This window comes from Malania oleifera, chromosome 10 (assembly GCF_029873635.1).
Source record: "Malania oleifera isolate guangnan ecotype guangnan chromosome 10, ASM2987363v1, whole genome shotgun sequence".
Lineage (NCBI taxonomy): Eukaryota > Viridiplantae > Streptophyta > Magnoliopsida > Santalales > Ximeniaceae > Malania > Malania oleifera.
Window position 1 is genome coordinate 91,653,304 of NC_080426.1, and position 12,461 is coordinate 91,665,764.

The window sequence follows — 12,461 nt, forward strand, 5'->3', positions numbered from 1 at the left end:
ATATTAATGTTAAGCCCTGAAATCCTTTCAAAAGATATGGAGAAGCCCCAAAACATTCAAAAACGAAGGCCTGTGATCCTCCAAGAAAAAGATAGTATCGTCCGCAAACTAAAATGTGAGACCATAATATCCTCCCTCCCCACTTCCAAACCTTTCACTAAACCACTAGTCACCACCCTGTCAACCAACCTACTCAAAACATCCGCCACTAAAACAAACAAAAACGAGAAAAGAGGCATTGCACATAAAATTAACCTAGTTGTGCAAGATGGTTTGAAAGAAATGGGGGATTCAGTTGCTCAAGTTAGAGAAGCAATCAGATATGTTAGGCATTCACTAGCTAGGTTGAAAAATTTCAAGCGCTGTGCAAAAATAGAAAAAGTAGAATGCAAAAAGATGTTATGCCTAGATGTTAGCAATCGATGGAATTCTACTTACATGATGCTAGACATAGCACAAAGATATGAAATAGCTTTTGATAGATTTAGGGATGAAGATCCTTTTTTTAGAATTGAGCTTGAGGCTAGGGATGGCATACCAAGTAGATTTGAATGGGAAAAAGTTAGAAAGTTTGTGATATTTTTGGAAATCTTCTATGACCTCACTATACAAGTTTCAGGTTCTTTGTATGTTACAAGTAATACCTTTTTGATGACATTAGTGGGATTGATTGTCTCCTAAAAGAGTGGAAAAGTAGTGATAACTTGGAGTTGAGTTTAATGAGTAAGAAAATGAAGGAAAAATAAAACAAGTACTGGGGAAACATTGACAAAATGAATTTTTTTATTTTTGTTGCATCTGTTCTTGACCCTAGACATAAGTAAAAATTTCTGCAATATGATCTTTCTACGATGTATGAAGGTGACAAAGATTTATTGATGGGGAAAAAGGTTAAGGATACCACATTTGAACTGTTTGTTGAGTATAAGAGGTTGTCACAATCTAAAAATGAAGAATCAAGCAGAAGTGAAGCTTCAAGCTTCACTGGTCAAGGGGAAGCACAACAAAAGTTCAAAGTTTTGTATCAAAAGTTCAAGACTCAAATTGGAGGTGGAGATAACAAATCAGAATTGGATAGGTATTTGGAGGAGGATTGTGAAAATGACGTAGAGGGCTTTGATATTTTGGAGTTGTGGAAGTTAAATAGTCCAAGGTTTCCTGTCCTTTCACATATGGCTCGTGACATTTTAGCAGTACCCATCTCTACAGTTGCTTCAGAGTCTTCTTTTAGAACCGAGGGGCTTGTTCTTGATTCCTCTAGGAGTTCTTTAACTCCTAAAATTGTGCAAGCTCTTATATGTACGCAAGATTGGATCCAAGGTTCATCTAGTCCAATTAGGGTTGAAGAAGACTTAGATGACCTTGAAAATCTAGAAAAAGGTAATATTATATTTATATATTGTCAAAAATTTTCATTTGTTCATTGAATGATTAATTATTATAACTTATAAGTGCTTCTATACAATTTTTTAGAGTTGTCAAAGGTTACATTGGAATCCACAATTGGTGAATAAGCCAATCAAAGAAAGACAAAGGGTTAGTTTCATATTGAGTTTATGCTTAAGAGTTTTGTCATAGAAATTACATGCTATCAATTATCATTATTGACAATAGATAATTTATTATTTGGCTCATTGTTGAAAACTTAGAATTTTAAAAGTCTGCCATTTTCATATATTTACAGCATAGGAGCTAAGGAGTGGGAGTTTTTGAGATACGAATCCAAGAAGTGGTAGTTGATGTATGAACCATTTCAATTTTTCTTCCAGTTTTTGTTTTAATTTTTCAAAAAAAATTTGTATTTCATGTTGTTTTTTGTTTTAATTTTACACAAACAGTTTAAATTCCATGTTTGGTCTATAATATAATAGTAGGAACTTTGCACTCTCGAGAGTTGAGCATAATATGGACTCTTGACCTTAAAGAGTTAAGCAAAGTATGGACTATGGACTCTAGACCCTTGAGAGTCGAGGGAATTTTATGGATTTATGCTGACAATGCTTGAACTAGGAATATGGATTTATTATATAATTTACATTTATATGCTCAAAGTCAAGCAGACGATAAACTAGGAGCTCAACAAAATTTGTTCAAAGTGAATATGCGTGTTTAACGATTTATATGCAGGAGAATTTGGATTTGAGTGAATTTTGGTTGATTTTGTTAAATGTTAAAGACTTAGAGTTATATTTTAGTAGCTTGAGCGTTTATCATGTATTAATAATTGATTGATATAATATAAGTAAAAATAAATCTTATCAAAAGATAACATGGATGTAATAGAAATGATTTTTGAAAATTATTTAAGTTGAATTTTGAAAACATACAAATTATACAATCATATTTTTTTCCATGATTAATTATAATTTAATTCAGTTAAATTCAGTTAACCAAATTAAGCGAAAATTCAGTTCGGTCGGTTCAATTCAGGTAAGGAGTGCAATTTGGTCGGTTCGGTTATGATGGAGAGTTAACTGAAAAAATTCGGTTAATTGGCCGAACCGACCGACTGCACACCCCTATTTGGAATGTTCTATCTCTTGCTTTGGTGAAGCTTAGGTAGCACCTCAAAAAGTGGGACATCTCTAGCTCATTAGGCACCAGGATTTTGGCTCCAATGGAAATGTCCATGTTATGAAGTGGCGCAGCTTCCCCATCCTTTGGGCTCTTTGGACTCAGAGGAATGCGAGAACATTCAAAGCTCAAACAACTCCTTATTAGCTATGGGATAGGGTGGTGTTTCTAGCTTCCTCTTTTGGGCTCATTAGTTTGGATTCTTTTGGGGCCGATAGCTGCCCAACCTTCAAAGGGACTGGAAGGCAGCTCTATTATAATCATTTTGGTTGTCAATCTTTGTTACTTGAAGGCACATCAACATTGTCCTCTTTTTTATACTTTGTTTCAGTCATTAATATAATCTTTCTTTCTAAAAAATAAAATAAAATTACCAAGTGGAAAGAATCTCGAAAGATTTTATTGTGCAAAATCCATCCAACCATCCTAAATCCACAGATATATGTCAGAATCCAACATCAGCAGCCGCAAGATGCAATGAAATAGAACAAAGAACCAGCATTATCAAACCAGGCTAGGATACCAGCATGCCATCCAACTACCATAAATCCAAAGAGACATCACAATCCTGAATCATCTACAGCAAGATGCAAACAAATAGTTACCAGACCAGGCCAGTCCCCTTCTGATCTCTCCCCCCCGCCCCCCCAAAAACCCAACACACACATGCTCCAATAGGACTTTTTTAACAAATTTTCTTTACAAATAAAAAAAGATAAAATAAGATCAACTTCAAGTAAATGTTTATTGTAAACTTATTATAATATTTTTCACTATGCTTTTTGTTCAATTTATTATTCATTTTAAAAATAATATCTATTATACTCGAATTTGGACAACTGACGACCCTGACATCCTGTTACTGTCCGATCCAATTCTAATAACAACTCCAACACATTCCTAAAGTTTCTATCTTCCCTTTCAGTATGTAATGCAAAAAACTGCTAGGTAAGTACATTACAATGCACAAGCCCATGCGACAAACCATCCTTTCTAATGTCTCCAATTCAAACTCCCGATTGGAATTTCCATTGCTGCCAAAAAATCCCTTACTTTCTAAACCATAATATTGGTGAAAATTTGCAACCAATGTTGCAAAACAACAATAGACAAAAAATATATATACAGAAGCAAATGGCACACAAAATACAACACTGCATTCAAAAGTGAGAAATGATGGAACACCAAATGTATAAAGACGAGAAAGTAAAAAGTGGCAAGGCCTATAAAGCTTCTCATCAAATTTATGAATCAGAATTACTAACTTCCTTCAAGCAAGCCTGCAACATTGCACATACAGGAGCTATGCAATTTTGATGCAGCAAATCAAGGATAAATACTATCATGTAAGTCGAAGCAATACCAAAGTGATGTAGTGAACAATGAAAAACAGCGCAATAAGGATACATCGTCGACAACATTTTGTATCCGATCAAGCCACTGAAAATGGACCAGTCCCTCCTCACCCTACACAAACAAGTAGATTGATTTCTGCGTTTCATGTTAACATTTAAAGAAACAATAAAAGCAACAGTAATGAATAATCAAGTTCTACTTTGAGGTCAGAAAAAGTATCCAACCTCCCCCCCCCCCCCCCAAAAAAAAAAAAAAAAACCAAAAACAAAAAAAAAAATATGAAAACCCAACAGAAGCTCACCATACCCTTGCTATGCGGACAAGCCCTTTACGTGTATCAGGGACAACCCTTTTTCCCTCACAACACATTTTTCCAGCACGAAACTCCAGCATAATTTCCTACCAGTGGATGTTTATGAGATGAGAATTGTATTAAAAAAACACATAAAACAGAAGACAAAGAGGTCGAAGAGTACAAAAAAATAAGAACAAGTAAACAAGCAAACCATTGTGCATGACAATCCCATAACAAGATGATTGATGGTGTTAGTTTCATTAGGTGAGAAAATTTTTTCCCTATTGCGCATTCAGTGGAGTAAGACGAATGGGAGATGCCTATTGAGTATTGATGAAGATTTATGGTGGGGTGAGGGTCTCCACGGTGCACATTCTAGAGTTAAATGCATAACTTTCATGTGGGATTGATCTATCCTTGGAGATTAGTCGAGAAAGTTGGGGAAAGTAGTCATTCCAGCTTTCACAAAGAACAAGGCAATTACTACTTATGTCGCAAAAGATGGATCTAGAAAACCTCCCTACAATTCTCTACACCATGCTGGTGGTGAAAGTGCATATTTGGGTGGAGTTTGATTCCTTTCCAGAAATGATATGATTCTTGAGCATGTCTAGTCAGTAGCTTTGAGACATAGGCTCACATGGGGAGGTCATTCAACTGTCAAGGCAGAGGACAAAACCCTGTGCGCTAACCACCTCGATCCCTCAACCTCAGGATATCAGAGTTCTCTGAGAGGTGCGTTCTCTTGGATCATCAAGGCCCTTGGGGTTGATTTGCAAGGGTACATGAGATGTCGAAGAGTTGATTCGAGGATGTCTTAACTTGAGAAATGGGAGCACAAGGGTCGCTACCGAGCTACGACACAATGGGAAGGGGAGATTTCTATGCATGGAAAAGAGGATAAAAGTAGGAAAACACCAAGCCCTATGTATTCCTGGAGCTAAAAGCGGCGAAAAGGTGAAGAAGATTTTTCAAAGCTATTCTAAAGCTAACGACTGAACCTGCTAGTGGAGCTGCTTTCTGGTGCACAAAATGTGGCTCTTTAAACCTCATCAATCATGCGTCGCACCAAAGAAGTGGAGTGGAGAGCTGAGAAACAAATACTTCACCGATGTTGTCAGAAAACCGCTAACAAGGGGGAGGAGATTGACAGAGAGAGGTGAATCCTATGATTTCTGGGGCAGAAGGACAGCTTTCCTTCCTAGTTCAACTTTCAATTTTGTTTTCTATATTAATTTACGGAGTGAGAAGAGGAAGATTGGGCCAGGGCAAAGTGGGCCACCCAAAACAATGGACAAGATATAGTAACTGGGCCCATTCCAATTCAAAAAGAAAATCAGGCTCCCACTGGATTTAAGGTAGGGGGCCCATTAACCCCAAGCCCAGCAAGAATCAATATGACAGAAGGAGATAGAATAGATTCTCCAACTCGTCTAGTCAGTGCAGACAAGGAAAGGGACGACCAACTGAACAATTCTCTGAAGGTCCCTCCACCTAAATACAAGGTCAGCTTGTCAAAATATTGGATTCCGAATTCAGGTAGGAATAGGGATCCCGAGATAAAGAGGCAGCAAAGCTTTTTCTGGTAGACAATCTTAATCATATCTGCAATCAGCAATGTGCGGTTTTGCTACAGGTCTTCTCCTTCCAACATCATCCGATTTTAAGGTAGCAAAATGTTACGATTCCAAATCAATTGAGAATTCTAATTAATGTGTTATGATTCCCAAATCAATTGGAATTTTATTTAATGTTAGGATTATTTAATGTATGCTAGGATTCCCATATCAATTAGGAATTATAATTAATATGATTCCCAAATCAATTGGGATTCTATTTAATGTCAGGATTATGTTGTTAGGATTCCCAAATCAATTGAGATTTAAGGGGGTATTTTACATTCCTAATAGGAGTAAGTTTCTCTACCCTATATATATAAATGTAACCCCTATAGGGGCTTTCTATTCAAGCAATGAAGCAATAACATAATTCATAGCCTTTGGCTACTTTGGAGGCAGATCTCCTCAAAGTGATCAAACCCTATTTCTCTTGCTATTTTCCATTCTTTAAATTTCCCCAATTTCTCCACGATAAAATCACATTACCGTTTGGTATCAGAGTCGGTGTTCTTGCGGATGCCATTAATTCCCTAACAAAAGCAAGATCTTGGAATTCTTGATCTTCACTCATATGCTATGGCCTCATAAAATTCAGCTAAGTCCAAGATGGAAGCTAGGCTAAAGGCTGAATTTAGCAATATGTTTACGTCTCAATTTGAAGAGATCCAAGCATCACTCTCTAAACTACTCATTACATCTTTCTATACAGAGAGAGAAGATGATGTCTCTACATCAGCTAATTGTACGAAGCAGTCATACATGTGTGAAGGAGATATACCAAGGAAAGCGTGATCATGGTCCCTTTTGTATGAAGGTAGAATTTCCTCAATGGGATAGGGATGGCCCTACCGGTTGGGTTTCTCGGGTTGAAAAATACTTTCGCTTTCACTGCACCAAAGAAATATCTAATGTTGAGATTTCTTCTATTAGTTTGGATGGCAATTCTATTTAATTGTATAGCTGGTTTGAAGCTTATGAAATGCCTTCATGGGCAGAATTTGTTTCTGGATTACTTGTTAGATTTGGGATTACTGGATATGAGAATATCAATAGAGAGCTAGCTAAAATATGCCAAACTAGCACTGTCTTGGATTATCATACACGCTTTGAGAGGCTATCAAACAAGACTAAAGATTGGAATGAAAGCCAAATTACGGGTACTTTAATTGAAGGTCTCCTACCTGACTTTCAGCGTAAAGTCAAGGTGCGTTGACCATGGATTATGACAACTACAATTTCCTTTACACAATTAGAAGAGGAGAAATTGGGAAAATTTTAAAATGGAAAATAGCAAGAGAAATAGGTTTTGATCACTTCGAGGGGATCTACTTCCAAATTAGCCAAAGGCTATGAATTATGTCATTGCTTCATTGCTTGAATGGAAAAGCCCTGTAGAGGTTACACGTAAATATAGGGTAGAGAAACTTACTCCTATTAGAAATGTAAAATATCCCCTTGAATCCTAATTGATTTGGGAATCCTAATAAACATTAAATAATCCTAACATTATATAGAATCCCAATTGATCGGGGAATCATATTAATTAGAAATCCCAATTGATTTGGAAATCCTAACAAACATTAAACAATCCTAACATTAAATAGAATCCCAATTGAATTGGGAATCATAACACATTAATTAGAAATCCCAATTGATTTGGGAATCCAAAAGCAATTGAGGAAAAGCTCTCAAACTCTAAAGATGATCTAGACAGTTTCTGCAACTTTGAAAATGGTTTGTTGGCCGACCAGCTGCAGGCCGATTTAATTATTGAAGGAGGGTGATTGGGACAAATTTTCAAAGAGAACTCTTGCTTCTAAAGACGAGGAGATACCAAAGATGAGCTTATTTCCCTCACAAGGCACTCAGCATCTAGGACATGAGAGACTTTATTAGTCTTCTAACACTAAGCAAGAGGATAATGATACTATAAGGCCCAACTTAGACCAGAGCATAGAATTGATTGAAAAGAGGCCTTTGTTCCCTGTTCCTAAGCATACCCGTGTAAAGGTGGACCTTGCTGAAAATCCTCATGATGCTGATGGGGTATTGATAAAGAGATTGTTATTCCTTTGGGCAATTAGAACTCACCCAGTTCTCGAAACGGTATCCTTCCCCTTTCCTCCCAATCCCCTCTTTCTTTTGATGTTGTATGCCACAAGGAAGGTCTTGCTACGGGCAGTGCCTCTACACTTGATCTAGGCAGTAGTGAGAGAGACTGCAGAGATCCAAACGAACTCCTGAATTACCTGGGTTTAAAACTTAAGAATCTTGCCAAAATTGAGGCTAGATTGGGATTGAATCCTAAAACATACAAGAGGAAAAAGGAGATTCCAAAAGACTCAAAAAATATGATTTCTTCCATAAATAATGGGGGTGGAAAGGGAGCAGAGAGAGGGGGTAAACGAGTTAGATTATGAAGACTGTACGATGGAACATCAAGGTGTTGGGGATAATAGGAAGAGAAGCTTGGTTAGTGAGGTTTTGCTTAGGAGTTCTCCTCACATTGTTTTGATTTAGGAGACTAAGCTTGAATCAGTCGATGGGAAGGTCATTAGGGGGATTTAGGAAGGGCGAAACAAGGACTGGGTCTTTGTAGTTTGTACCCTCTGAGGGATCAGGAGGGAGCATTCTTGTGCTGCGGGACACACGTACCATATCTATAATAGACAGCCTGTGAGTTTCTTTTTTCTTTTTGTCTTGTTAGAGGTGAGAGACCAGGGTCAATGGTGTGTTTCTACAGTTTATGGTCCTTCTAGGCCTTCTCCAAGAAGCTCCTTTTGAGATGAGCTATACTCTGCCTCTGGCTTTGTTCCCCTAAGTGGACAGTGGGGGCAGCTTTAATGGGGTGAGATTTCCATGGGAAGAGAAGGGAGGAGGCAAGGTTACCCCAACAATGCAGAAATTTGATTTATCTATTAGGGAGAGTGATTTGAGGGATATTCCTCTGAGTAACACAAAAGTTTCTCGGTCGGTAGGCGGGGCTAGGGCTGTGGCTAGTAGACAAGATAGGTTCCTTTTCTCTAGCTAGTGGGAGGATGAATTCCCTAACCTTTCTCAAGTAAATCCTCCTAGAGCCACTTCTAATCATTTCCGATTCTATTGGAATCTAGAAAGGTGTCTTAGGGTCTTGCCATCTTTAGATTTGAAAATATGTGGCTGGAACACGAATCCTTTCGATCTTTGGTGAAGGAGAATTGGAGCAAGGATGTGGATAGGGGCTGGGAAGGTTTTAGATTCCTAAATAAATTGAAGACGCTGAGAGAAAATTTAAAAGAGTGGAATAGGAAGGACTTCGGGGACATTAGGCTTAAAAAGAACCGCGTTCTAGGAAAGCTGGCTAAATTAGATAGTAGGGAAGAAATTACTATTAGATAGTAGGGAAGAAGTTACTATACTCTCAAGGGAGGAGAAGTTGAAAAGAACATCTTTAAAGAATGATTTGGAAGAGATAATTTTTAAGGAAATGAGAAGGGAGAGGCAGAAGACAAAGCTTAAATGGGTAAGAGAAAGTGATTGCAATACTAGACTTTTCACAGGTTAGCAAGCAGGAAATTAAGGAAAAATTCAACTAGGGATTTGGAGTTGGATTGGGAGGGGGGAAGACACTATCTTGGATAATAGTAGGATAGATTCGTAGAACACTGATTTTAATTTGTAATCTGTCTTTTGAGAAAGATGATAGACCATTGGCGGAATCGTTAGAGTGGGAACCTTTGCTTGGGAATAAGATAGTTTGTCTAGAGAGACCTTTTGAGGAAGAGGAAGTCAGATCAATTGTCTTTGCAATGGATAGGGATAAAGCTCCAGAGCCGGATGGATTCAATTTGTCTTTTTTTCAAGATTGTTGGGCGATGGTTAAGGATGACTTGATGAAGGTTTTTAATGAATTTTGTTGGATTGGGATTTTATATAGAAGTATTAACTCTGCTTTCATAAATTTGGTGCCTAAGAAAAGCAGGTCTCTCAAGATTTCTAATTATAGACCTATCAGTCTAGTATCCAATGTTTATAAAAAAATAACTAAAGTATACTAGAAGGTTGGACATTGTTTTTCAGAAAGCCTATGATAGGGTGAGTTGGAATTTCTTGGATAAGATTTTTATGAAGAATGATTTTGGAGAGAGATGGAGAAGGTGGACGAAGGGCTGTCTGTATAATGTGTTTTATTCGGTATTAGTGAATGGGGAGCCAAATCTTGGTTCAGAGCTATGAAGGGAATTAGACAACGAGACCCTCTTTCCCCTTTTTTGTCTGTTTTAGTGGCAAATGCCTTGAGTAGGATGGTTGATAAGAGTTGTGGTTAGAGGTTTAGTGAAAGGCTCGCAAGTTGGGGGGGTGGGGGTGGAGGAGGTAATAGTTTTGCATCTTTAGTTTGCTGACAATACTATCTTCTTCTTAAAGCAGCATAGGTCATCTTTCTCGAATATTTTGGGGCTTCATATTTTCAAAAGGGTTTTAGGTCTCAAGATCAATTTGGGGACAAGTAGTATCATCACTATTAATTTGTAGGAGGAGTATCGTAGGGAGTTAGCCTCAGAAGAGTACGGCAGGGATTAGCCTCAGAGGTAGGTTGCATCGCTTTGGATTGGCTGTTATCTTATTTAGGAGTGCCTTTGGGGGGTAATTCTAGATCCACTAGTTTTGGGGACCTTGTTGTCGAAAGAATGTCTAAGCAATTATATGGTTAGAAGGGTACTTTTTTTTTTTCTTTAGAAGGTAAAATTTCTCTCATTCAAGCTTGTCTTCATAGTATCCCGCTGTATTTTCTGTCTATTTTCAAAATTCCTATGGAGGTAGCTACTAGGATTAAAAGAATCATGAGAGATTTCCTTTGGTCTGGGGGGTCTTAGGAATCATTTGGTAAGTTGGGAGGTGGTTTGTAGGCCTAAACAGTAGGGCAGTTCGGGTCTTGGTAATTTGGTGTCTCAAAACACAACTCTCTTGGCCAAATAGCTTTGGTGGTTTCATTTACAGTTCTCTTTCTTGTGGCATAAAGTTATAAAAAGTAAATTTGGACTAGATGGGAACAGGTGGGAAGCCAATTTGGATCTTATATGTTCTTTGGACATTGCATAGAAAGCCATCTCTCATATTTATCCCTCTTTATTCCCCATACTAAATTTATATAGGGTAGGGGCTGCAATATTCGCTTTTGTAAAAACTTGTGGTTGGGGAATGTTGTTTTGTCCATCTCTTTTCCTTGCCTATTCCACTTGAGCTAAGGACAGGATGGATCTATTCCTTCTTCATTGTGGAGTCGGGTGGTCCTTTACCTTCTTGGGATTTTCACTTTAGGAGATCCTTGAATGACAGGGAGAAAGGAGATGGAGGAGCTATCCTACTTGTTAGTTTTGTTGAATAATTGTTGAGTCTCATTAGAAGTTGATAGCCATTCTTGGTCTTTGGGTCCTTCGAGGTTTTATTCTTGCAAATCTTTTTGTGAGTTCATAACTAGCACTAATTTTAATTTCCCTCTCTATAGAACTAACTAGAAGGCCAAAGTCCCTCTAAAATCAAAGCTTTTCTCTGGCTGGTTGTGCTTAATAGGATCAAAACCAATAACTTGTTACAGATTAGAAGACCGTTAACGGCTCTCTCTCCAGAGATACGTGTGCTTTGATTTAATTGCTTTGGAACTACTCCGCATCGTTTCCTACATTGTGATTTTGGCCAGAGGATTTGAAACAAGCTATTTAATTATTTTGGGAAATGTTGGGTTTGTCCAAAGACAGTGGAGGAGTTTTTTGGCAATTCATTTGTGATTTTGACAGGAAAAAGGAGGGTAAGGAGTAATGGAATTGTGCCTTTTTTCTGTATATTGAGGTTTGTGGATGGAACGAAACGCGCGCATTTTTTCAGGCAAGAAGTCAGCTCTTTTGCTCATTTGAGAGAAGATTCAAAATTTAGCTTCTCTTCGGTGTGTGGGTAATGGGAACTTCAGGGGGATGCACTTTTCAGATATTCTGCAAAACTGGCTTTCCTTGTTGAATTGATAGGGCTTGCTCATTATTTCGGGTTGTTTCTGGTGTTCTATTCGGTTTTTCATTTTTAATTTTTCTGGGGTAACCCAGAGTTTTGAAAGGAGATGCCTTTTTTCCCGCTTGTACATTCCCATTCTATCAATGAAATTCTTTTGTTATCAATATATATATATATATGAAGAATAACCTCCCTCTACCAATATTGGAGTTGTCAAGGACATGCAACAAAATAATTTTTGAAACAGCTTTCCATCCAGATATTTAAGGGATTGTTTCTTACAGTTTTTTTCCTGCAGCTTGATTTTTTTTTTTTTTCATTTTTTGCTGTCTTCTTTCTAAATTGTTCAAGAATTGTTGCAAGGAGCATTGTTTTGTGTGTTTGTGTATGAGATGTGGTATTTTTCTTCTAATGAAATATGTCTACATATATGCTCACTAATTCACAGTCACACAATACAACCTCAACGCCATTTTTTCTTAATAGGTAACTGGGGAAGGGTATATTGAGGTTTTAACCCTAACCAACAGCAGGGTGGGATGAGCCCTTACCACTGAGCCATCATCCTTTGTCCTCTAACTTCAATGACAGGTTAACGATATAGGTTTACATTTACCACATGCCATACCTCTCCA

The 12,461-nt window shown here is 37.6% G+C and overlaps 1 protein-coding gene across 9 annotated transcripts in view; it reads right to left on the reverse strand.

Annotated features, from left to right (window-relative positions):
* LOC131166121 (26S proteasome regulatory subunit RPN13) overlaps positions 1–12,461 on the reverse strand; it is a 48,719-nt gene that overhangs the window by 35,107 nt on the left and 1,151 nt on the right. For all 9 annotated transcript variants that reach the window (XM_058124425.1, XM_058124423.1, XM_058124419.1 and 6 more), the window contains 2 exons: positions 4,237–4,329; positions 3,982–4,041 (listed from right to left, as the gene is read on the reverse strand). In XM_058124425.1, the coding sequence (XP_057980408.1) occupies positions 3,982–4,041; positions 4,237–4,329 (153 nt within the window). The remainder of the gene's footprint in view (positions 1–3,981; positions 4,042–4,236; positions 4,330–12,461) is intronic.